This window comes from Pan paniscus, chromosome 18, assembly GCF_029289425.2.
Source record: "Pan paniscus chromosome 18, NHGRI_mPanPan1-v2.0_pri, whole genome shotgun sequence".
NCBI classification, from domain to species: Eukaryota; Metazoa; Chordata; class Mammalia; order Primates; family Hominidae; genus Pan; species Pan paniscus.
The window spans coordinates 77,116,939-77,143,955 of record NC_073267.2 but is presented as its reverse complement, the minus strand read 5'-3'; the positions used below and the strand labels follow the sequence as shown (position 1 = coordinate 77,143,955).

Below are 27,017 nucleotides of genomic sequence, written 5' to 3'. Positions count from 1 at the left end.
GCTCACTGCAGCCTTGACTTCCCAGGCTCAAGTGATCCTCCTACTTCAGCCTCTCCAGTAGCTGAGACTACAGGCTTGCACCACCATGCCTGGCTAATTTTTTCTATTTTGTAGAGATGGAGTCTTGCCATGTTGCCCAGGCTTGTCTCAAACTCCTGGGCTCAAGCAATCCTCCGGCCTCGGCCTCACAAAGTCCTGAGATTACAGGTTGTGAGCCACCATGCCTGGTCTTCTTTTAGAACAAAGTAAGCTAAAAAATAAATGCTCGTGTTTACCTAGTACTATCCAGGGGAGAGAAAGGCCTGCATAAGCGTGGCAATTAGCAAAGAAGTGGACACTGCTGTGGGGCAGGGAGTTCCATTAGGCTGTGCCACATGGCCACCTACATCCCTTCACTCATGGCCCATCCTCTTTTTTTTGAGACGGAGTCTCTTGCTCTGTTGCCCAGGTTGTAGTGCAGTAGCATGATTTTGGCTCACTGCAACCTCTACCTTCCAGGTTGAAGTAATTCTCTTGCCTCAGCCTCCTGAGTAGCTGGGACTACAGGTACATGCCACCACACCTGGCTAACATTTTTTTTTTCTGTTTTCAGTAGAGACGGGGTTTCACCATGTTGGCCAGGATGGTCTCGATCTCCTGCCCTTGTGATCCGCCTGCTTCAGCCTCCCGAAGTGCTGGGATTACAGGCATGGGCCACCATGCCTGGCTTTTTCTTGAGACCGAGTTTTGCTCTTGTTGCCCAGGCTGGAGTGCAATGGCACGATCTCAGCTCACCGCAACCTCCGCCTCCTGGGTTCAAGTGATTCTCCTGCCTCAGCCTCCCGAGTAGTTGGGATTACAGGCATGTGCCACCACACCCGGCTAATTTTGTATTTTTAATAGAGACAGGATTTCCCCATGTTGGTCAGGCTAGTCTTGAACTCCTGACCTCAGGTGATCCGCCCGCGTCAGCCTCCCAAAGTGCCAAAGTGCTGGGATTACAGGCGTAAGCCACCACACCCGGCCACCTGGCTAATTTTTGTATTTTTAGTGGAGATGAGGTTTCATCATGTTGGCCAGACTGGTCTCAAACCCCTGACCTCAAGTGATCCACCCGCCTCAGCCTCCCTAGGTGCGGGAATTACAGGTGTGAGCCACCATGCCCAGCCATCAAGGCTCATCCTCACCAAGTTAGCTTTCAATTGCTACAACATCTTTTTTTTTTTTTTTTTTTTTTTTTGAGATGGAGTCTCACTCTGTCGCCCAGGCTGGAGTGCAATGGTGCGATCTCCACTCACTGCAATTTCTGCTTCCTGGATTTAAGCAATTCTCCTGCCTCAGCCTTCCGAGTAGCTGGGACTACAGGCATGCGTCACCACGCCCAGCTAATTTTTATATTTTTAGTAGAGACAAGGTTTCGTCATGTTAGCCAGGCTGGTCTTGAACTCCTGACCTCAGGTGATCCACCCACCTCGGCCTCCCAAAGTGATGGGATTACAGGCGAGAGCTACGGCGCCCCGGCTGCTACAGCATCGTTAACAGAGGCAGAGGCGCCCCCTAGAATGCAATGCAACTGCATCTGGAACATGAAAAGGTATACTCCTCACCATAAACCGATACTCTTGGTGTATGCATCTGCTCTTATGGGTTTTGTTGGTATGAATCAGTCTTGCCAAATCTGCTGAGTAACCAGATAGACTGTACCTCTTACTTTCAAAGCTGAAGACCAGATAAAGAATGCCCACATCAAGGCACACCCATCTTGGGAAGTCCTGTTATGGGGCCATTTATTTATTTATTTTGGTGAGGCAGAGTCTTGCTCTGTCACCTAGGTTGGAGTACGGTGGCACAATCTTGGCTTACTGCAACCTCTGTCTCCCGCATTCAAGTGATTCTCCTGCCTCAGCCACCCAAGTAGCTGGGTTTACAGGCGTGTGCCACTACACCCAGCTGATTTTTTTGTATTTTCAGTACAGAGGCGGTTTTGCCATGTTGGCCGGGCTGGTCTAGAACTCCTGGCCTCAGGTCATCTACCCCCCATCGGATTTCCAAAGTGCTGGGATTACCCAGTTACTTTTATTTAGTCATATGCCCCATCCTAGTGTCTTCCAAGTATCAAATAAAACATATTATCAAGTGTCTGAGTAGAAATTAGGGAGATGTTTAAAAGTAAGTCACATTAGTGAAGAATGTGCCCATGTGCAGCATACTGTTTATGATTAACACCCACTTGATCATGGTCATCTGACAACCAGCATAACAAATCTAAAACAAGGGTTGTCATTAGAAATTTTAAAAAACCTAAAAATCAAAAACAAGAGTTGTCATATGAAATGAAGTTATTCTGCATGAAAAACCATGTGAGAAGACTTGCAACCAACTTCCTACACTGGGATAACAAATAGCCCAGGAAAGCTTAAAGAGAGGTTTAGTGCACAGAGTCCCTCTACTTTAGAGACCTCAGGGAACCTGGCCACAGCCAACATGAAGCTAATATCAGAATATCTGAACACTAAAGTAAGTAGGATGCTCAAATAAATGTTTGAATTATCAGAATGGTGCCTTAGCTTTTCCATTCTGAAATTATGAATTACCTTCCTTGACGTGAAACAACCAGAAACAAAAAATGTTAAGGTTTGTTTTTGAGATGGAGTCTCACTCTGTCGCCCAGGCTGGAGTGCAGTAGCACTATCTCAGCTCATTGCAGTGTCTGCCTCCCAGGTTTCAAGCGATTCTCCTGCCTGAGCCTCCTGAGTAGCTGGGATTACAGGCACCCGCCACCACATCTGGCTAATTTATGTATTTCTAGTAGAGATGGATGGGATTTTGTCACGTTGGCCAGGCTGGTCTCCAACTTCTAATCTCAAGTGATCTGCCCACCCCAGCCTCCCAAAGTGTTAGGATTACAGGCGTGAGCCACTGTACCCGGCCACTTTTTTTTTTAAATAAAGGTAGGGTTTCACTTCTATTTCTTTTCTTTTCTTTTTTTTTAGACGGAGACTCGCACTGTCGCCCAGGCTGGAGTGCAGTGGCGGGATCTCGGCTCACTGCAAGCTCCACCTCCCGGGTTCACGCCATTCTCCTGCCTCAGCCTCCCGAGCAGCTGGGACTACAGGTGCCCGCCACCATACCCAGCTAATTTTTTGTATTTTTAGTAGAGACAGGGTTTCACTGTGATTTCACTTCTATTTCTAACATTCTTCCTCATAGTACCAGGCATCTATTGCCTGAGACTTCTTTTTTTTAAGAGAGAGGGTGTTGTTATTTTTCATTAAATTTTCTTTACATTTGTCTATAATAACTAAGTCCAAGTGCTTACAATAAAATCATGATTACAAAAAGGGCATCATAAGAAATAATAAAAACTTCCTTTAAATTCCCGCTGGAGTCAGCTTGAATGAATACTAAAAAGCCAAGTCTGAGCATTTGCTGTTGTAGCCCCCAACATTCTTATCCAGCACCTGTGTGTGTGTTAAGGTGATTCCTCAGGAGGGTGACTGTTCTGAATGCCCTGCCACAGAGATGGCACTTGTGTGGTCTCTCATCAGTGTGGCTTTTCATGTGACGATCCAAATTTGAACGCCGTGGACACGTGTAACTGCAAAGCTCACACTGGAATGTCTTCTTTACACCTATGTGCAAAATAAAACACTTACTTGCTGCAGAGTTTCAAAGTGTTAAGATTAATCCTAATCTTAAATTTCTACAAATATATTTGATTAGCTTTTAATAACAAAACCCAATATAAGTCATAATTATCTCATGTCACTAATACATTTCCTTCTTCTTTGGGATTAAAAAAAGAGCATTCAATCTGGAAAAAACTTATTTTAGACTGGTTTTAAAGAACGGTACCCACATAACGACCTTTTACAAATACGGTTAATATAAAACAACTTGCATATGCACTGTGTTGTATGCTTATCCCAAAATGGTTTTATGAAACCACTATGGATAAACTCGTTTTACCTTTCTTTTTAATTTTTGTTGGCTTTGGAGGCTTCATATTACCAACCACTTTCTCTGCATTAACCTCTGATAGCAGACCCTCCTGCTGTTCTTCCTCAAAATCGTAGACAGACACATCTACATCTTTGCCCTCCTCTGTATAACGCAGTTTGCTCTTTTTGGTTTTCTTTGTTTTTTTGGCTGGTGGCTGATAGTCTGGGTCTTTTTGCCAACTAGGATCTTCCTGGGGTGGAAGTTCCCCTTGTTCTAGTGTCTCCACCTCTCCATTGGCCCCCACTTTAACCACCTGAAACCCTTCAGGCAAAGGTAGGGTGTGGCATATCATGGGTTCACTTTCCGCAAGGCCCTCTTTAGACACTTCATTTTCATAAGCCCCCTGAAGTTCTTCTACTGAAGTGGTAGCAACAGGTACAGTCACAGGAACAGGTACTTGAACAAGCTGAAGTTCTCCTATGTTTATGGGCTGTTCCTCCATATTTACAACCTGTAAAGTTATAATCTGGGTATCGTCCACAGCAGCCTCTGCTTCTGGAGCCACTGTGCCCTCCATTACTTCAGTCTTCATCTGAAGAAGGGTGGGGTCCAGCTGTTCCATCATCACCATCTGTACACTGCTGTTGACATCCTGGACCACCTCACCCCCATCCGTCTGGTTCTGGGGTAAGTGGCAGGCATCTTCTTCCTGGCCCCCTTCCCGGCGTCTCTGGTAAGTCTTTCTCTCCTTTCCTTTAATAAAAGTTTCGGACTCCTCCACAATGGCTTCGACTGCATCACCTTCCATTTCCCCTGCCTTTATTAAGGGAGAACACAGATTGTTATTTAAAGCAAAGCATGTCTAAATAAAAATACACATTTTAAAACAAAAAGACCCTTTGGTGAATGAATTAGGCATCAATGGTTGTTAATATTAAAAAAGACACAACAGACATGTGCCTCTTGATGAAAGAAACAACCACTACTGGCCAGGTGCAGTGGCTCATGCCTGTAATCCCAGCACTTTGGGAGGCCGAGGCGGGCGGATCACGAGGTCAGGAGATCGAGAACATCCTGGCTAACACGGTGAAACCCCGTCTCTACTAAAAATACAAAAAAAATTAGCCGGGCATGGTGGCGGGCGCCTGTAGTCCCAGCTACTCGGGAGGCTGAGGCAGAAGAATAGCTTGAATCCAGGAGGCGGAGCTTGCAGTGAGCCGAGATTGCACCACTGCGCTCCAGCGTGGTGGACAGAGCAAGACTCCGTCTCAAAAAAAAAAAAAAAAAAAAAAAAAGGAAAAGAAAAAACCACTACCTATAATGCAATTTTGTCAAACAAACTCCAAAACTCTGAAACCAATCAAGTCTCTAGATCCAACCCAATTAACAGGAAATTGGTGACTCAGGATGTTAAATTATACTACAGGGATTAAATCAGTGAAATCCATACTGAGGGAAACACTGCAAGATTATACTCAGGTTCTTCTGCAAATAGATAACAAGAAGAATACAAGGGAAGACTGATTGGAGGGAGAACCAGTAGATCAGTAGTTCTCAGCCTGGGGTGACTTTGCCTCTAGGAACATTTGGCTAACACATTTTTGGTTGTCACTACTGGGCTGGGATGTGCTACTGTTATCTCGTGGGTGAAAGCTAGAGATGCTATTAAACATCCTCCAAGACACAGGTCAGTCCTCCACCACAAAGAATTATCAGGCCAGGCCAGGCACGGTGGCTCACGCCTGTAATCCCAGCACTTTGGGAGGCTGAGGCGGGCAGATTACCGGAGGTCAGGAGATCGAGACCATCCTGGCTAACACGGTGAAACCCCGTCTCTACTAAAAAATACAAAAAAATTAGCCGGGCGTGGTGGCGGGTGCCTGTAGTCCCAGCTCTTGGGAGGCTGAGGCAGGAGAATGGCATGAACCTGGGAGGCGGAGCTTGCAGTGAGCCGAGATCGCGCCACTGCACTCCAGCCTGGGCGACAGAGCGAGACTCCATCTCAAAAAAAAAAAAAAAAAAGAATTATCAGGCCCAAGATGTCAAGAGCACTAAGGCTGAGAAACTCTGATACAGATAAAAGAGTCTAAGAGACAGTAATCAATCACAATGCATGAATCTTCTTTGGATCCTGATTCAAACCAATAAATGGTGAAAAAGATGTGACACAAGACAATTAGAAATTTCAACTCTGGATATCTGTTGATATTAAAGAATTACTAACAAAACTAATTTAAATCTTACACATGTAGTGGGGAAGACACTGGTAAAGGACATATAATTTCAGTGGGAATAAGTTCAAGAGATCTATTATACAACATGACTATTACAGTTAATAATAACGTATACCTGAAAATAACTGAGAGCAGATTTTTAAGTGTTCTCATCACAAAAAATGACAAGGATGTGAGATGATGCATATATGAATTAGCTTAATTTTCTGCAATTATGGGGTCTTGCCACATTTCCAGACTGGCCTTGAACTCCTGGGCTGAAGCAATCCTCCCACCTAAGCCTCCCAAAGTGCTGGGATTATACGTGTGACTGAGCCACTGTGCCCGGGTCTGCCAATGTTTTGTAAAAAGCTTTATTAAGGTAGCTTTATTAAGCACGTGGTGGCTCACGCCTATAATCCCAGCACTTTGGGAGGCCGAGGTGTGTGGATCACCTGAGGTCGGGAGTACGAGACCAGCCTGAACAACATGGAGAAACCCCGTCCTAAGTAAAAATACAAAATTAGCCAGGTGTGATGGTGCATGCCTGTAATCCTGGCTACTTGGGAGGCTGAGGCAGGAGAATCGCTTGACCCGGGAGGTGGAGGTTGCGGTGAGCCAAGATTGCGCCATTGTACTGCAGCCTGGGCAACAAGAATGAAACTCCGTCTCAAAAAAGAAAAAAAAAAAACACTAAATACACCTCCAAAATTTCCTTGTATTTTGTTTTTGGTGATAATATTTATCAAGAGATCCATCCTCAACATAATTCAAAGTGCATAATGCTATACGATTAATACAGGAACTATGTTGTGTAGCAGATCTCTAGAACTTACTCATCTTGCATAACTGAAACTTTATACCCACTCAACAGCAATTCCCCATTTTCCCCACCCTGTCAAAGGTTTTTGACCTTGTTTTTTGAAGCCAAACTCAGAACTTAGATCCAGACTGCAATGGCCGTGTTTGCAGAGACTGCACAAAACTGCCCATGTCATACCATCAACTTGACATTCACCTCTCTCCTGACAATGAGATCATGAATTCCCTGAGAATAAGAACCACATCTAACAAGTCGCTTGTTTTTTTTTTTATTTTTATTTTGAGACGGAGTCTCGCTCTGTTGCCCAGGCTAGAGTGCAGTGGCACGATCTCCGCTCACTGCAAGCTCCGCCTCCCAGGTTCACGCCATTCTCCTCCCTCAGCCTCCAGAGTAGCTGGGACTACAGGCGCCCACCACCATGCCCGGCTAATTTTTTGTATTTTTAGTAGAGACGGGGTTTCGCCATGTTAGCCAGGATGGTCTTGATTTCCTGACCTCGTGATCCGCCTGCCTCGGCCTCCCAATGTGCTGGGATTACAGGTGTGAGCCACTGCGCCCAACCGGTTTTTACTATTTTTTTTTTTTTTTTGAGTCGGAGTCTCGCACTGTCGCCCAGGCTGGAGTGCAATGGCGTGATCTTGGCTCACTGCAACCTCTGCCTCCCAGGTTTAAGTGATTCTCCTGCTTCAGCCTCCGGAGTAGTTGGGATTACAGGTGCCCACCACCACACCTGGCTAATTTTCTGTATTTTTAGCAGATACGGGGTTTCACTATGTTGGCCAGGCTGGTCTTGAACTTCTGACCTCGTGATCTGTCCGCCTCGGCCTCCCAAAGTGCTGGGACTACAGGCGTGAGCCACCACGCCCAGCCACGGTTTTTACTCTTTAGCACTGTGCCCAGGATGGTAAGTACTCAATAAATGCCAACCAAATTGAATATATAATAGAAAGCAGAAAACAAATCAGCCAATTCATAGTTTTTGGCTCTTATATCTTGTGAATGGGCCGGGCACGGTAGCTCACGCCTGTAATCCCAGCACTTTGGGAGGCCAAGGCTGGTGGATCAGTTGAGGCCAGGAGTTCAAGACCAGCCTGGCTAACATGGCAAAACCCCATCTCTACTAAAAATACAAAAATTAGCCAGGCGTGGCGGTGTGCACCTGTAATCCCAGCTACTTGGAAGGCTGAGGCACGAAAAGAACTTGAACCCTGGAGGTGGAGGTTGCAGCGAGCTGAGAAAGTGCCCCTGCATTCCAGCCTGGGCGACAGAGTGAGACTCGGTCTCAAAAACAAAAAATAAAAAACAAACAAAAATCTTGTGAATGACATTACCTAAACAAGAGTAAAATAGGGGCCAGGCGTGGTGGCTCAGGCCTGTAATCCCAGCATTTTGGGAGGCCGAGGCGGGCAGATCACTTGAAGTCAGGAGATGGAGACAAGCCTGGCCAACACGGCAAAACCCCGTTTCTATTAAAAATACAAAAATTAGCCAGGTGTGGTGGCACATGCCTGTAATCCCAGCTACTCAGGAGGCCGAGGCAGAAGAATTGCTTGAACCTGGGAGGTGGAGGTTGCAGTGAGCTTAGATTGGGCCACTGTACTCCCTCCAGCCAGGGCAACAGAGCGAGCCTCTGTCTCAAAAAAATAATAATAATTAAAATAATAATAACAATTAAAATAAAATAAAACATATATAGCTGAGTGTGGTGGGGTGTGCCTCTAATCCCAGCTACTTGGAAGGCTGAGTGAGGCTCGAGAATTGCTTGAAGCCTGGAGGCGGAGATTGCAGTGAGCCAAGTGCCACTGCACTCCAGCCTGGAGCCTGGGCAATAAGAGTGAAACTATGTCTCAAAAACAACAACAACAACAACAACAACAAAAAAAACCCCAAAACAAAACATTGAAGTGTTTTGTATTTTTGGCCAAGAATACAGCTCAAACGAAGCTTTTGTTAGTTCTATTAGACACACTTTTCTCCAATTCTCTGTCTAGGCACCTTAACATTGTATTATATCCATGATAGCAGTCAGAGAAGACTCCTTAAGCCAGGACCACCTGAGAGGCAGCACAAGAACTACAGAGAGAATGACATTACCTAAACAAGAGTAAAATAGGGGCCGGGCGTGGTGGCTCACGCCTGTAATCCCAGCATTTTGGGAGGCCTGGTCCTACATTCTAGGAGTTACTGTCTAACATAAAGGACAAAATAGGTAGCACAATGGTTCAAGGTGAAATTACATAGGTTTGGAAAAAGATAACATAACCAGGTGTGATAGAAAAATGCTTCATAAATGTGGAATTTGAATGGAACCCTGAAACATGAACAGGACATTTAAAGGCAGAGTTTGACAGTGGAGGGCAGAGGATGTATTCTGTAGGGGAAAGGTTTGGATTTCTGGGTACAATAAATACATGTGGGAATTAGTTATGAGTAAGAAAAAGAACTGGCTTAAAGCACAGGACAGAGGAGAGGGTAGTAAGACAGGTGAAAGATGTGCTGGTTGCCCCCCATAGTTTGGATGGTCTTGAATAACAAAATATCTCAGATGACTGGCAATGGAAAACCACTTATGCTTTCTGGGCAGAGAAGTAAAGATTCACTCATTTCACAAAGAACAAGACTTAATTTCCTCAAAAAGTGTGTCTCTACTTTTGCAAAAACTACATGATGCACTTACCAGCCTTCTGGCTCACAAAGCCCCTTCGTACCTGACCCCATGATAACCTATTCAGATTTATGTCTTGCCCTCTAGCACTCTCCCCTTCAGTCAAGCTGTCTTTTCATCCAGACACAGTTCCTACTGTCATCTCCCTGTCTTCACTCTGTACTTTACGTCTGATCCACTCCTCTGAACACCAGCTCATCCTTGGCACAACAAAGCTTTCTGAGGTTCTTGTGGCCACTACTTTGCTCCAAATGTGTTTCTGATAAAATAAGGACACAGTTTAGCACTTAAAATTTTCTCAAAACGATCTATTTTCCCAGTTGGGTGTGAAAGCTCTTTAAGGGCAAAAGCCGGGCTTGAAGCAACATATACTTTTGGACAGATTCAGCAAACCCCACCATCTGCCTGGAAAAAAACAAGGCTCAAGGTAAACTCCCGAGGTTGTTGGGTTGCCAGTTTGGTTTATTCTTCCATTACCTTCTTTCTTTCATTAGTCCCTTGTTCTCAACAACCAAGAGAAAAATACAACAACATCCAATGCAAAGGCTTCTTACTATGCTGTTCCATGACAGTGGGGACAAATATAAAAAAAAGTTACCGCAGAAGGTGGGGATCAAAGAACATTTGTAGAATGCTTTATAATTCACCTATAAATTAAAAATGAGCAAAGTGCTAGCATTTTTATTATAAGATGTCATTTAGGCCAAGCGTGGTGGCTCACGCCTGTAATCCCAGCACTTTGGGAGGCCAAGGCGGGTGGATCATGAGGTCAGGAGACCAAGACCATCCTGGCTAACACGGTGAAACACCATCTCTACTAAAAAATACAAAAAATTAGCCAGGAGTGGTGGCGGGTGCCTGTAGTCCCAGCTACTCAGGAGGCTGAGGCAGGAGAATGGCGTGAACCCGGAAGGCGAAGCTTGCCATGAGCCAAGATTGCGCCACTGCACTCCAGCCTGGGAGACAGAGCGAGACTGTCTCAAAAAAAAAAAAAAAAAAAAAAGATCTCATTTATACCTCTGATTGTAAAAGACTAAGCATAATCCTAACTATAATTAATTTTATATACTCAGTACTGTTCAGACAGATTATCTTTAGAATATAAATTCTCTATGCTGGCACTGTTCAATAGAAATATAATGCAAGCCACAAACATAAGCCACATTATATGTAATTTTAAGTAAAAAAATTCATATTAAAAAGTAAAAAAAAAAAAAAAAACAACAAACCCTGGTGAAATTAATTTTAGTAATCTATTTCACTTAACCTGGTATGTCCAAAATATCATTTCAAGGTTTCATCAATTTAAAAAATTGTTGGCCGGGTATGGTGGCTCATGTCTGTAATCCCAACACTTTGGGAGGCCAAGGCAGGTGGATCATGAGGTCAGGAGATACAGACCATCCTGGCTAACATGGCGAAATCCTGTCTCTACTAAAAATACAAAAATTAGCCGGGCGTGGTGGCGGATGCCTATAGTCCCAGCTACTCGGGAGGCTGAGGCAGGAGAATGGCGTGAACCTGGGAGGTGGAGCTTGCAATGAGCCAAGATCGCGCCACTGCACTCCAGCCTGGCAACAGAGCGAGACTCTGTCTCAAAAACAAACAAACAAAACAAAAACAAAACTAACAAAAAAAAATTGTTATATTTGAGACACAGACTTGCTCTGTTGCCCAGACTGGAGTGCAGTGGTAGGATCACAGCTCACTGTAACCTCCAACTCCTGGGTTCCAGTGATCCTCCTGCCTCAGTCTGCCAAGTAGCTAGGACTACAGTTTATGCCACCATGCTCAATTAATTTTCTTTCTTTCTTTCTTTTTTTTTTTTTTTTGAGACGGGGTTTCCTCTGTTGCCCAGGCTGGAGTGCAGCAGAATGGTCATGGCTCATTGCAGCCTTGACTTCCTGGGCTCAGGTGATTCTCCCACCTCAGCCTCCCGAGTAGCTGAGACTACAGGTTCATACCAGGCACCAGGCTAATTTTTTTGTATTTTTAGTAAAAGTGGGGTTTCACCATGTTGCACAGACTGGTCTCGAACTCCTGGGCTCAAGTCATCTGCCCGCCTCAGCCTCCCAAATTGCTAGGATTACAGGCATAAACCACCGTGCCTGGCCTCTAATTTTTTTTTTTTTTTTTTTGAGACAGAGTCTTGCACTGTTGCCCAGGCTGAAGTGCAGTGGCGCGATCTCAGCTCACTGCAAGCTCCACCTACTGGGTTGGGTTAACGCCATTCTCCTGCCTCAGCCTCCCAAGTAGCTGGGACTACAGGCGCCTGTCACCACGCCCGGCTAATTTTTTGTACTTTTAGTAGAGACGGGGTTTCACCGTGTTAGCCAGGATGGTCTCTTATCTCCTGACCTCCTGATCCGCCCGCCCTGGCCTCCCAAAGTACCGGGATTACAGGTGTGAGCCACCGCGCCCAGCCTTTTTTTTTTGAGAGGGAGTCTCCCTCTGTCGCCCAGGCTGGAGTGCAGGGACTTGATCTTGGTTCACTGCAAGCTCCGCCTCCCGGGTTCATGCCATTCTCCCACCTCAGCCTCCTGAGTAGCTGGGACTACAGGCACCCACCAGCACTCCCAGCTAATTTTGTTTTTGTATTTTTAGTAGGGACGGGGTTTCACCATGTTAGGCAGGATGGTCTCGATCTCCTGACCTCGTGATCCCCCACCTCAGCCTCCCAAAGTGCTGGGATTACAGGTGTGAGCCACTCCGCCTGGCCTAATGTTTTTTTTTTTTGTAATTTTTTTTTTTTTGTAGAGGTGTGTTGCCCAGGCTGGTCTTGAACTCCCAGCCTCAAGTTATTGTCCCATCTTAGACTACCAAAGTGCTGTGATTACAGGTATGTGCCGTCGTGCCCAGCTATATCTTACATTTACAGCATACCTTAATTTGAACCAGTAAAACTCTAAATTCTCAACAGCAACATGAGGCTAGGGGCTTCCTTACCGGACAGCACAACTTTGTACTTGTTATTCAAAGTATGGTCTGAGGACCAGCAGCACTGGCTTCTTAAAAACACAGAACTTCAGGTCCCACCCTTGACCCACAGAATTAGATTTTGCAATTTAACATTATACTATTACTGTTTCCCCATTAAGATTTTCTTTTCTTTTTTTTTTTTTTGGAGATGGAGTTTCACTCTTGTTGCCTAGGCTGGTGTGCAATGGCGCAATCTCGGCTGAACACAACCTCTGACTCCTGGGTTCAAGCGATTCTCCTGCCTCAGCCTCCTAAGTAGCTGGGATTACAGGCATGCGCCACCACACCTGGCTAATTTTGTATTTTTAGGAGAGACGGGGTTTCTCCATGTTGGTCAGGCTGGTCTCGAACTCCCGACCTCAGGTAATCTGCTGGCCTCGGCCTCCCAAAGTGCTGGGATTAAAGGCATGAACCACCGTGCCCAGCCCCCAGAAAAAAACTTTTTAAGAGAAGTTTTTCAGTCCCTGAAAAGCCCCAAAAGTTAGTATCCCTGCAAAGGGAATGATAATCCAGATGTCTGGAGCTAGGGAACATACAAAAAGCCCAATTTACTTCAGAGTGACATTCTCAGAAAAGGTATCAAAGAACAAAAAATTGAGATGCTGTGAATGTAAATGTGGTGACCCTGCCAGAGTCACTACATAATCCCGGACTATTTAAATATCCTCAATAATAAAATTGGTAGAGGAAAAACAATCTTTGGGGTCTCCAGGATTTTGTAGCATATAATTTGATGCTACAACTTGAAGACAACAGAAAAAAAATTCTATCTGGTCTCTGGTGTGAATTTGAAAACTTAAAATGTTAAAAATTGCCTGTAAACAGGCTGGGCTGAGTGGCTCACGCCTGTAATCCCAGCACTTTGGGAGGCCGAGGCAGGCGGATCATCTGAGGTCAGGAGTTCAAGACCAGCTTGACCTACATGGTGAAACCCCATCTCTACTAAAAATACGAAAATTAGCCAGTTATGGTGGCAGGTGCCTATAGTCCCAGCTATTTGGGAGGCTGAGGCAGGAGAATCGTGTGAACCCTGGAGGCGGAGGCTGCAGTGAGCCAAGATTGGGCCACTGCACTCCAGCCTGGGTGACAGAGGGAGACTCCATCTCAAAAAAAAAAAATTGCTTGTAAACAACCAAGTCCAACCTAAAAGAGGTCACAGAATTATAAACCAGGTAGAAAAAGAAGTGGTACAAAAGAGTACAAATAGAAACCAACTGTGCTTCCAAGGAGTTGAGCTGACAGAGTACTGTCTCACTGTGAAAAAAAACACATGGCATAAAGTCCACAAAACAACAGCATCTACTCGGTCTTAAAGCAATAGCTTCTATTTTTAATAGAGAAAAATCAGACACAAAGTAGCAAGCCATCAGCCTCTCAATACACTGCTCAGAATCTCAGAGCATCCCCGAGGTCAGGAGATCGAGACCATCCTGGCTAACACGGTGAAACCCCATCTCGACTAGAAATACAAAAACAAAATTAGCTGGGCGTGGTGGCAGGCGCCTGTAGTCCCAGCTACTGGGAAGGCTGAGGTGGGAGAATGGCATGAACCCGAGAAGTGGAGCTTGCAGTGAGCCGAGATCACGCCACTGCACTCCAGGCTGGGTAACAGAGTGAGACTCCGTCTTAAAAACAAAACAAAACAAAACAAAACAAAACACACACACACACACACACTGGGTGACAGAGTGAGACTGTCTTAAAAAACAAAACACACACACACACACACACACCCCTTAGTGCATTCCATCAAGCAGTGGATCTCTCCTTTTACTTTCTTTCCAGACGATGGGAGTCTCTCCCCTGAATCAATAAGTAACCAATAGGCTGGACCAGGTCATTCTCCCCACTCCCTGGGGACTGCGCTTCTAGCTGCCTCTCCCGACACTAGCAGCTCCAATCCATCTCCTTTCTTTACTGCTTTCAAATACTCAGTTCCTCTTAGTACAAAACATACCCACTCACTCTAATTCCTACATATTTTTTGGCTCTATGCTTGCTTGAGTCGCCCATGCCTTCTAGGTTTCGTCAAATATTTTTTGTGGACCAATATCGCCACCAAAATGAAGTTTATATCACTCAAAGCGGTTTTAATTTACTTACAGGACACATTTTTTTTCCTCCAGATTACGAAAATCACCTAATATTCTGATGCCGTTTTCTCAGCTATTCAGTTAAAGGTATATATTTTGTATATATATGAAATCATACTATATATGGAATTTATATACACTTCTATATATGGCTTTGCTCTATCTCAAAAAATCTGTCCTTACGACTAGGTGTGATGGCTCAAGCCTGTAATCCCAGCACTTTGGGAGGCTGAAGTAGATCACTTGAGCCCAAGAGTTCAAGCCCAGCACGGGCAACATGGGGAGACCCCATCTCTAAAAACAAATTTTAAAAAACACACATTAGCCAGGCTGGGCATGGTGGCTCACACCTGTAATCCCAGGACTTTGGGAGGCTGAGGTGGGCAGATCCCTTGAGTCCAGGAGTTCGAGACCAGCTTTGGCAACATGGTGAAACATCATCTCTACAAAATATAGCCAGGCATGGTGGTGCATGCCTGTAACCCCAGCTACTTGGGAGGCTGAGGCAGGAGGATCATTTGAGCCTAGGACACAGAGGTTACAGTGAGCTGAGATTACACCATTGAACTCCAACCTGGGCAACAGAGTAAGTGAGACCCTGTTCCTCAAAAATAAAATAAATAAAAATATATAATAAATTTAAATATCTGTCCTTACTAAAAAGGACTCAACTCCCTCCTTAGCCCTCTGAGGCCCCTTTGTTTGGCCCACAGGTACCATCCATCAAGAACCACCAGAGTCAACCCAAGGGCCTTTCCCTCTTTCTAAATCTCAGTTTCTCTGGCATCTGACAAGATGAAACTCATCCTATTCCTTCATAAGCCTCTTTCCTCCCTTAGCTCCCTTCGTCTCTGAGTACTCTTTCACCAGCCCCCCTGAGCACACCAAGGCTCCGTAGCCGCCCACTGCACTAGCCTTTTAACTTCCACTGTTTCTACACAGAGGTCTTTCCAATCCATATCTGCAATCCCAGTTTCACTGCCTAAAGGATCTACTAATGTTTGGCTGTCACCTTCAACTCAATGACACTGGACAGGGAATAAACAGAAATTCCAGTATACCCAATCCATCACTAACCAACTAAATGAGCTTGGCAAAGTGGGTGGGTTAGTCATCCGGACTGTGGTATCACCATAAAATGGAGCTCCTAAGACCAGATCCTCATTGTGTTTCTCTATCATCTAGGTGAAAAAGTGAAGCTTAGATAAAAAATTTTTATTATTCAGTCAACTTCTGTGTAGAGGATGAACAGGAGGTTCCTCCAGACTGAGGAAGAACAATCCAGGCAATCGGGGATGAGGGGCTAAAAGGAAGGAAAACTGGCATCTCAATGCTTCTCTGCCCCTGCTGACTGGTGAGTGTGAGGATGCAAGGGCCTAGGCTCCAACACAGAGACCCCAGAGGCCTGTATCCTTAGGGGGCATGGATCAGTTCTTCCTCCTCTTGCTTCAGCCACTTATTTTTTTTTTCTTTGAGACAGATTCTCGTTCTGTTGCCCAGGCTGGAGTGCAGTGGCACAACCTCGGCTCACTGCAACCTCTGCCTCCCAGGTTCAAGCGATTCTCTTGCCTCAGCCTCCTGAGCAGCTGGGACTACCAGCGCGTGCCACCAGGCCCAACTAGTTTTTGTATTTTTACTAGAGACGAGGTTTCACCACGTTGGCCAGGATGGTCTCGATCTCCTGACCTCGTGATCCGCCCGCCTCGGCCTCCCAAAGTGCTGGGATTACAGGCGTGAGCCACCACATCCAGCCGCTTCAGCCACCACACCCGGCCACTTCAGCCACTTCTTAGCTAGCTCTATGTTGCTTAAATCTTGCCCATTTATAACTCCCCTCAACCCCAATGCAGGATTTAGTATCTGTCATCTCTTTTTTCCTACCAAGCTCAACTTAACACTTGCTGTCTCTAATTCTTTCCTTACTTTCCACTCACCAGTTTGGTTTCTGATCCCCAATACTTTACAGAGCTGCTCTGAGGCCAGCAATGGCCTTTAATTGGTAAATCCACCGAGGCTTTTCTGTCCTTATCTGACTTGACCTCTCTGTGGAATTCAGCATTCTAGTCTAGGCTTTATCCCAGAATTATGCCAGACCATCAGAAAGCTGGGTATACTTGGGCCACATGGCCTTATCCCCTACAGAATTGCTTTTATCGAGTTTCACTTTGGCATCATGCCTTAGCTTACACTAAAAGATATGTGGGAGAAATTGCACTGGGAGTTAAATACTTGGAAAAGCTTTTCTTCATTGTGAAACCTATGTAACAGGATCATGTTGCCATTTTTTTAGCTGGCTACAGCTTGATTAATTTGTTGCCTCTCAAACCATGTAATAATAACTTTCTATATAATTTGTATTTTCTGGTTTATTTATATCACTTATTATCTGTCTTTCCTAAATATTTCTTCAAGTTCTTTCTGGAACAAGATGGGCTATAAAGTTGAAAGTGTATATACAATCTATTCAATAAATATAGGAAAATATACATAAACATAAAAAGATACAAGAAAAAGAATAACGTGAACTGAAAATGTGCAGGGTCTATTTGAAGATTATAAAACTCTTCCACTGGCCAGGTGCAGTGGCTCACACCTGATTGCTAGGACTTTGGGAGGCTGAGGAGAGTGGATTGTTTGAGCACAGGAGTCTGAGACCAGGCCTGGGCAACACAGTAGGACACCATCTCTACAAAAACTTTAAAAAATTAGTCAGGTGTGATGGTGTATGCCTGTAGTCCCAGCTAACTGGAGGCTAAGCTGGGACGATCGCTTGAGCCCAGGAGGTTAAGGCTACAGTGAGTAGTGATCATGCCTCTGCACTCTGGCCTGGGCAATAAAGTGAGATATGGTCTAAAAAAAACTAAGAAAAACAAAACCAAAAAGAAAACAACCCTTCCCCTCCAGCCCCAAACTCTTCCAGGAGGCATTTAAAAAACCTCACTAAGTAGCGACACTATTATCTATATCCATAAAGCTACATAATTCATATAATGTGGTACTGTTACTACTATAGGCAGACAATTTAAACAGAAAAGAGAATCCAGAAACAAAGCCTAGCAAATAAAAAGCTGTCGTTTTAAATCAGTAGGGAAAAGAGAATTACTGCATAAAAGGTACCAGAAAAACAGTTAACTATGTAGGAAAAAAACGGAAGTTATCTTTAATCCATTTGGAATGTATCTGTTGTATGAAACAAAGAAGCATTGGCAGGGCCAAGTGTGGTGGCTCACGCCTGTAATCTCAGCACTTTGGGAGGCCAAGGCAGGTGGATAACAAGGTCAGGAGTTCAAGACCAGCCTGGCCAACATGGTGAAACCCCGTCTCCACTAAAAATACAGAAATTAACTGTGCTTAGTGGTGGGTGCCTGTAATCCCAACTACTCGGGAGGCTGAGGCAGAGAACTGCTTGAACCCAGGAGGTGGAGGTTGTAGTGAGTCAAGATCACGCCACTGCACTTCAGCCTGGGCAACAGAGCGAGACTCTGTATCAAAATAAAAAAAAAAAGCATTAGTGGCCAGGTACAGAGACTTACGCCTGTAATTCAAACACTGAGAGGCCAAGGCCAGCAGATCGCTTAAGCCCAGGAGTTCGAGATTGGCTTGGGAAACATGGAGACACTCCATCTCTACTAAAAATACAAAAAGTCAGCTGGGCATGGTGGTGTGCGCCTGGGGTCTCAGCTATTCAGGAGGCTGAGGTGGGAGGATCTCCTGAACCTGGGGAGGTTGAGGCTGCAGTGAGCCATGATTGTGCCACTGTACTCCAGCCTGGGCGGCAGAGTGAGACCCTGTCTCAAAATGAAACAAAACAAACAAAAACACACAAAAAACTTTAAAAAGAAAAAGGTGAACAGCTTTCTAAAAATGAGGAAGGCTTTGTGCTTAGAAGCCTAAGTAATAAGAGAAATCAGAGGAAATGATTGAGATTTTAAACACCATAAAATAAAACTAAAAATTCCAGGCTGGGCACAGTGGATCACACCTGTAATCCCAGCACTTTGGGAGGCCAAGGTGGGTGGATTCCCTGAGGTCAGGAGTTGAGACCAGTCTGGCCAACACGGTGAAACCCCATCTCTACTAAAAATACAAAAAAATTAGCCAGGTATGGTGGCATGTGCCTGTAATCCCAGCTACTCAGGGAGGCTAAGCCAGGGGAATCGCCTGAACCAGGGAGGTGGAGGTTGCAGTGAGCCGAGATCGTGCCACTGCATTCCAGCCTGGGTGACAGGGCGAGACTCTGTCTCTAAATAAATAAATAAAATAAAATAAAATAAAAATAAAATTATGTATGACAAAAACATGTTGAACAAAAACTAAAAAGAAAATGGCCAACCATGAAAAAAAAATCTGCCACATCTATGACAATGGATTAACCTCTTTATCATATGTATAACTGTAAAATTTACAATGAAAAGATGAACACTGAAAGAAAAAGCTAGGCAAAGGACACAAATAGATGACTGAAAATACACAAATGGCAGATGAATAAGAAAAAAACCAAACCTCATTAATAGTAAAAGAAATGCTAAACTAAAATAATGTGACAGCATTTGCCTCTGTTAAACTGCTATGGCTGTTTTGAAAGATACTCCCCAGACTGGGCATGGTGGCTCATGCCTGTAATCCCAGCACTTTGGGAGGCCAAGGCGGGCAGATCACGAAGTCAGGAGATCGAGACCATCCTGACCAACATGGTGAATCTCCGTCTCTACTAAAAATACAAAAATTAGCTGGGCATGGCGGCGTGCACCTATAGTCCCAGCTACTCGGGAGGCTGAGGCAGGAGAATTGCTTGAACCCAGGAGGTGGAGGTTGCAGTGAGCCGAAAGTATGCCACTGCACTCCAGCCTGGCTACAGAGAGAGACTCTGTCTCAAAAAAAAGAAAAAGGAAAAGAAAAAAAAAGAAAGATACTCCCCAATGTTGTCCTTGGTGCAGTGAAACTAGCACAATTCTACTGAAGGTAACTGGTGGTGTGAATCGTAGACATCAAAAATAGTGCTTTAATACATAATATGGAGAAAATGTTTGTTCTATATTTAAAAAGGGAGGGCGGACAGGAGAGGCAGAATGGAATCACTGTTAAGAGTCAGAGACGTGCATCCCAATTCTGGTTTTTCTAATTAGCATTGTGACCTGGGGTGAGATATGCTACCTTCTCGCTGCAGTTTTCTTTTCTATAAAATAAGGAAATGGTACCCATTTCACAGGCTATCATAAAAACCCAATGAAACAATACATGCATGGTACCAACCGCCATCCTCTGTATCCTTATACCGCCAGCCAAGAAGACATTCAACATGGTTAACTCAACAATATATGCTTTTTTGGCTTCTTAGCTTTCTAATTAGATTCCTAGAATCTAATCTTATCTAAACCTTTGATAAATTTTCCCCACAAAAATGACTTCTCTGATAAAGTACTGGATTTCTGTACAATGAAGGTACAATCAGTTGACAGAAGCTGGTGACTGACTAAATCCAGGAATGAAGGAGAAAGAGTAAAAAAGAAACAGAACAAGCCAGGCATGGTGGTTTGTACCTATAGTTCCAGCTACTTGAGAAGCTGAAGCAGGAGGATGGCTTGGGCCCAGAAGTTTGAGGTGAGTCAAAGGAAGGGTGGGGGAGGGTGGTAGGAAGAGACAGAACAGCTTTGCAGGCTGGCCAGTCTTGTTCTATCCAGAATATTGACACCACATTAAACCTTCCTGAAATGAGGCTCAAAAATTCCAAAAATTCATGATTGGTGATGCTGACTGAATCAGGTCCAAATTCTCCATCTTAGATCCCAGAGCTCTGTACAGTTTGTTCCCATTCCCTTCCACCCACCCAACCTCACCTTTGACTATTTCCTGCTGGGCATCTTCTATATCAGTATCTGATGTCTTGTCCCTTCCCAGCTCAAGTCACCTTCTAAATCAAAGTCATCTCAACCTTGACCAGTGCAAACTGACCACAAGTTTTAACTGTAGCATAATGTTCTATGTGTTTTTTCCCCCAGTATTAGCTTTTTAAGGGCAGTAACTATGCCTTTTATTTCTGTAGTCTCTACAGCAATGGATACAAAACAGTGTTAGACAAACAGGAATTCTCAGTGACTTTGTCAGATGAAACAGGTATAGATGGTTCCTGCACAGGACAAGAGCAGGAAGGGAACATGGAAAAACAAAACACTGTTTATATGCTAAGTGAAAGCCTAAGTATACGAATTTACCTTTATTGCTCTCTTTGCATCACTATTTTTTTAGTGATGAGAAGTTTTTTTACGCATCACTATTTTTTTAGTGATGCAAAGTTTAGAAACTTTGAAAGACAAAGTTTCATTATGTTGCCCAGGCTGTTCTCGAACCCCTGGGCTCAAGGGATCCTCCCACTTCATCCCCCACAAAATGCTGAGAATACAGGCATGAGCCACTGCAACTAGCCTGTGTCAATTCTTACACCTTTTTTTTTTTTTTTTTTTTTGAGACAGGGTCCCACCCTGTCGCTCAGGCTGGAGTGCAGTGGCACAATCAAGGCTCACTACAGCCTTGACATCCTGGGTTCAAGTGATCCTCCTACCTCAGCCTCCCAAGTAGCTGGGACTACAAGCATGTGCCACCATACTTGGTTCATTTTATTTTACAGAGATGGGATCTCACTGTATTGCCCAGGCTGGTCTCCTAAGCTCAAGTGGCCTCCCAAAGTGCTGGGATTACAGGCATAAACCACCATGCTCAGCCTGTGTCACTTCTTAATAGAGAAAAATAAAAATTCCCAAAAACACAATTACAGGTTAGATTTTTTAAAATCCTGCCATGTAAAAATGGAAGCTAATTGTGAATACACTAATTTTTGAAGACATTAAGGTTTAGTAATTTATCACCTATGATTATGACTACATAGCAAATATGTCAGACAATTTCCAAAGGAAAACAACCAAAACAACCTTTTATACTCACCACTGCAGAGTTTAGTCAGTTAAGTAGACTGGTTATTATACTAGGAATAATCCATGTGTACTGAGAATAAGACAGTAGAAGAGAATGATTTCCAGCAGTCTATTTTATAACTAAACCCACAACTTTTTAATATACTGCTTACTATCCATTATAAGGGGCAATTGATTGCTAAAAACCCCAACTTATTTCCTGGGGAGATCAGAAGTCTATCTGCATTCTCTTGGTAAGAAATACATTAGCAGCTCTAAGACCCCATGAACTTTCACAAGCCACAGAAATTCTGAAAGTCAACATGAAGGGTACCTAACAAATGGCCTAACAGAGGTTGATACAAACCCTCAGACATCATAAGAAGGCAGAGAACGCACAGCCATAAAAAAGAATGAAATAATGTCCTTTACAGCAACACAGATGCAGCTGGAGGTCATTATCCTAAGCGAATTAAGGCAGGAACAGAAAACCAAGTATCTCATGTTCTCACTTACAAGTGGAAGCTACACACTGGGTACACATGGACATAAACATAACAATAGGCCTTAGGGATTAGGAGGGGGAGGGAGAAAACGGGGTAAGGGCTGCAAAACTAATCATTGGGTACTATGCTCATTACCTGGGTGATGAGCAACAATTGTACCCCCAAACCTCATAATCACACAATATACCCATGTACACAAAAAAACTTGGACATGTACCCCCTGAATCTAAAATAAAAGTTGAAATTGTAAAAAATTTTAAGAGAACAGAAGATACCTTGCACCTTTCTCTTTATATGTATAAAATATATATTAAAAATCATATATTAAAATATAAAAAAGATATACAAATATATAAATATAAAATATATATTAAAAATTTATACATATATACATAATTTTTTTTTTTCCAGATGGAGTTTCACTCTGTCACCCAGGCTGGAATGCAGTGGCGCGATCTCGGCTCACTGCAACCCCTGCCTCCCGGGTTCAACCGATTCTCCTGCCTCAGCCTCCTAAGTAGCTGGGACTACAGGCACATGCCACTGTGCCCGGCTAATTTTTGTATTTTTAGTAGAGACGGGGTTTCACCATGTTGGCCAGGCTGGTCTCAAACTCCTGAGCTCAAGTGATCCACCCACCTCGGCCTCCCAAAGTGCTGAGATTACTGACGTTGAGCCAGCCACCAACGCCTGGCCTCTAAGTATCTTTTTTTGATGTTGTTGTTTTTGAGACGGAGTCTCACTCTGTCACCCAGGCTGCAGTGCAGTGGCACGATCTTGGCTCACTGCGACTTCCGCCTCCTGGGCTCAAATAATTCTAATGTCTCAGCCTCCCGAGTAGCTGGGACTACAGGAGCATGCCACCATGCCGGCTAATTTTTATATTTTTAGTAGAGACAGGGTTTCACCATACTGGTCAGGATGGTCTCAAACTTCTGAGCTCTGGTGATCCACCCACCTCAGCCTCCTAAATTACTGGGATTACAGGCATGAGCCACTGTGTCTGGCCTTATTTATTTTTTTAGACAGATTCTTGCTCTGCCACCCAGGCTGGAGTGCAGTGGCACAATCCCGGCCACTGCAACCTCTGCCTCCAGGGTTCAAGCAATTCTCCTGCCTCAGCCTCCTGAGCAGCTGGGATTACAGGCGTACACCACTATGCCCAGCAAATTTTTGTATTTTTAGTAGAGACAGGGTTTCACTATGTTGGCCAGGCTGGTCTCAAACTCCTGACCTCAGGTGATGTGCCCGCCTCATCCTCCCAAAGTGCTGGGATTATAGGTGTGAGCCACCGCGTCCAGTCGATAGATCTTTAAATTAGAAAAATGTTGACTGAAAAGCTTAGTCTGGTATTCTGACTATACAGAATGTTAAATGACATTAGGACAAGGAAGGGAAAAAAAGCAATTATAAGTCATCAGGTCAGGCACAGTGGCTCACACGTACAATCCCAGCACTTGGGGCGGCAGAGCCAAGAGAATCATTTGAGCCCAGGAGTTCAAGACCAGCCTGAGCAACATAGTGAGACCTTGTCTCCACTAAAAATTAAAAAAAAAATTAGCCAGGTATGATGGCACCCATCTGTAGTCCCAGCTACTCGGGACTGAGGCGGGAGGATCGCCTGAGCCCAGGCTGCAGTAAGCTATCATCACACCACTGCATTCCAGTCTGAGTGACAGAGCAAGACTCTGTGCCCCTACTCCCCCTACCCCAAAAAAAGTAATCAGTTTTTCCTGAGGATGAAAGGAAAAGCTAAGTAACTTTTACTAGATGCAGGACACTAGCCAAAACGAATAAAAGTTATTAACTCTTTTAGAGTAAAAGCTAGGTTTAAAAGTTAAACAAAATAACCATTTTACTCTGCTATTCCTGAAAACATATACGCCATCAACTTATCTGAGAGCTTAAAATACATCAAAGCAAAGTATCAGTGAACTAGTACCAGGAAAGTTGTAGACTACAATAAAGAATGAGGAGGAGTTGAATTGGGAGAATAACTTGGGCTGAGAAGCAGAAAAATAATAGTGACCATTTCTTTCACAGTGACTGGGAACGGAAGCAGCCTTTATCTGAAACAGCACTCATCTATTTAATCACAACTGTACCTCTCACTTCTCTTCTCTGACATTAATTTTCATTTATTTTTTGAGAGAGAGTCTCGCTCTGTCACCCAGGCTGGAGTGCAGTGGTGAGATCTTGGCTCACTGCAATCTCTGCCTCCTGTGTTCAAGCAATTCTCAGCCTCAGCCTCCTGAGTAGCTGGGATTACAGGCACGCATCACCACGACTAGCTAATTTTTGTATTTTTCGTAGAGATGGGGTTTCATCATGTTGGCTAGGCTAGTCTCAAACTCCTGACCTCAAGTGATCTGCCCGCCTCGGCCTCCCAAAGTGCTGGGATTACGGTGGCTCACGCCTGTAATCACAGCATTTGTGTGAGCCACCCAGTCCAGCATTTTTTTTTTGAGACAGAGTCTCACTCTGTCATCCAGGCTGGAGTGCAATGGTGCAATCTCAGTTTACTGCAACCTCCACCTCCCGGGTTCAAGCGATTCTCCCGCCTCAGCCTCCCAAGTAGCTGGGATTGATTACAGGCACCAAACATCATGTCCGGCTAATATTTGTATTTTTAGTAGAGACAGGGTTTCGCCATGTTGGCCACGCTGGGCTTGAGCTTCTGACCTCAGCTGATCCACCCTCCTCAGCCTCCCCAAGTGCTAGGATTACAGGTGTGAGCCACACCTGGCCGATCACCGTGCCCGGCCAATTTTTAAAAGAACAGTTAGGGCCGGGCACGGTGGCTCACGCCTGTAATCCCAGCACTTTGGGAGGCCGAGGTGGGCAGATCACAAGGTCAGGAGATCGAGACCATCCTGGCTAACACAGTGAAACCCTGTCTCTACTAAAAAAATAAAAATAAAAAATTATAAAATAACAGGGCTTTTTGTATGTGTGTGTAGAAATAATTAAAAGGGAAAGGAAAATGTTTCTTCTAAGTTAAAAAAAAAAAGTTAAGAGCATTCTAGTATTTTGTTAACAATCTCCCCTCCCATTTGTTAATATTAAAGGGTATGGTCAAAACAAAACAATTATTCTAACAGCTACTTGAAGAAAGCCCACTGAAGCTTTGAATCTAGGAAATACGTACTAATAAAATATTTGTAATGGCAACAGTGAAACTAGTATGGGAGGAGGGGAAGGAGTTCTTTTGCTACAAAGAATAATAAAGGCTAGACAATAATTCTTTCGCCAAAAGGTGGCTGACGCTGCTGTAGAAAGGAACTCTCTTCTTTAAAAAAAAAAAAAAAAAAAAAAAAAGTTCTAACTGTTCTTTTTCTTTTTTTGAGACGGAGTTTCGCTCTTGTTGACCAGTCTGGAGTGCAATGGCGCCATCTTGGCTCACTGCAACAGCCGCCTCCTGCGTTCAAGTGATTCTCCTGTCTCAGCTTCCTGAGTAGCTGGGACTACAAATGCCCACCATCATGCCAGGCTAATTTTTGTATTTTTAGTAGAGATAGGGTTTCACCATGTTGGCCAAGCTGGTCTCAAACTCCTGACCTTAGGTGATCCACCCATCTTGGTCTCCCCAAATGCTGGGATTACAGGTGTGAGCCACCGTGCCCAGGCTCTTTTTCAAGTTAATGGAAGAAATGGGGTATTAGGTGTTGAAGCGTCATTTGGGGCTGGAGGCAAGGAAGGGAGAGAGAGTACAAGCATATGTACTAGGGGTAGTCTTCAATCAGTACTGTGCTAAAGCTGACTCCCAGATAAGCTTTGTCTTCTGCACGAGGTTCAGTTCTTAGGGAGCTCCTTGTCTGGCAGGCAGAAAGAACAACAAATAGCAACTATATAGTGTGATGAGTACTGTAACAATGGTTAACATACTTCCTACCACCCTGGCATAAAGGATGACTTCAGTGGGTGAAGGGCTTTAAGGAAAGGAATTGCTATAGCTGGATATTAAATGATGAGGTGGACCTTGCCTGACAAACTACAGAACAGGTGAACGGTATATAACAAAAATATGTATGGAATTAGACCAATTTTGTGCAGAAGAAATTTAATGTAACTGAGTGGAACTGTATTAAGCCATCTCAAATTAATATTATTATAATTATTTATCTTTTTTAAGAGGTGCGGTCTTGCTCTGTCTCCCAGACTGGAGTGAGCGCAGTGGTGTAATCGTAGCTTGCCACAGCCTTGAACTCCTGGGATCAAGTGCTTCTCTTGCCTCAGCCTCCTGGGTAGTTGGGACACTACAGGCATGCACCACTGCACCCTGCTATTTTATTATTATTATTTTGTAGAGGTGGGGTCTTGCTTTGTTGCCTCGGCTGGTCTTGAGCTTCTGGCTTCAAACAATCTTCCTGCCTCAGCCTCCCAACATGTTGGGATTATGGGCATGAGCCATTACACCCAGGCCTCAAATTTATTATTTTGAGGCTGGGCACAGTGGCTCACGCCTGTAATCCCAGCATGTTGGGAGGCCAAGGCGGGTGGATCACTTGAGGTTAGAAGTTCGAGACCAGCCTGGCCAACATAGCGAAACCCTGTCTCTACTAAAAAAAAATACAAAAATTAGCCGGGTGTGTTGGCGTGCACCTGTAATCCCAGCTACTTGGGAGGCTGATGCATGAGAATCGCTTGAACCCAGGAGGTGGAGGTTGCAGTGAGCTGAGTTCACGCCACTGCACTCTAGTCTGGGGTACAGAGTGAGAATCTGTATCAAAAAATATATATATTATTTTGATGTGGTTTCAGAGCCCTCTGTTAAGGGTAGCCTGTTTATTTCACTTATTGAACATTTATACATGAAACCAAAGATAATGCTCATCTGTGAGTCAACATTGGTGCCATAGTACCAACAGGAGGCTGCCTCCCAAGTACATGCTGTCCTCTCTCTGCTCTC

General features: G+C 44.3%; 1 protein-coding gene across 2 annotated transcripts in view; it reads right to left on the bottom strand.

Moving 5' to 3' along the window:
* Positions 1-27,017, bottom strand: part of CTCF (CCCTC-binding factor) — a 76,861-nt gene that overhangs the window by 23,617 nt on the left and 26,227 nt on the right. For both annotated transcript variants that reach the window (XM_034940447.3, XM_034940448.3), the window contains exons 3-4: positions 3,949-4,738; positions 3,441-3,611 (exon numbers count right to left, since the gene is read on the bottom strand). In XM_034940447.3, the coding sequence (XP_034796338.1) occupies positions 3,441-3,611; positions 3,949-4,729 (952 nt within the window). In that variant the 5' untranslated portion in view covers positions 4,730-4,738. The remainder of the gene's footprint in view (positions 1-3,440; positions 3,612-3,948; positions 4,739-27,017) is intronic.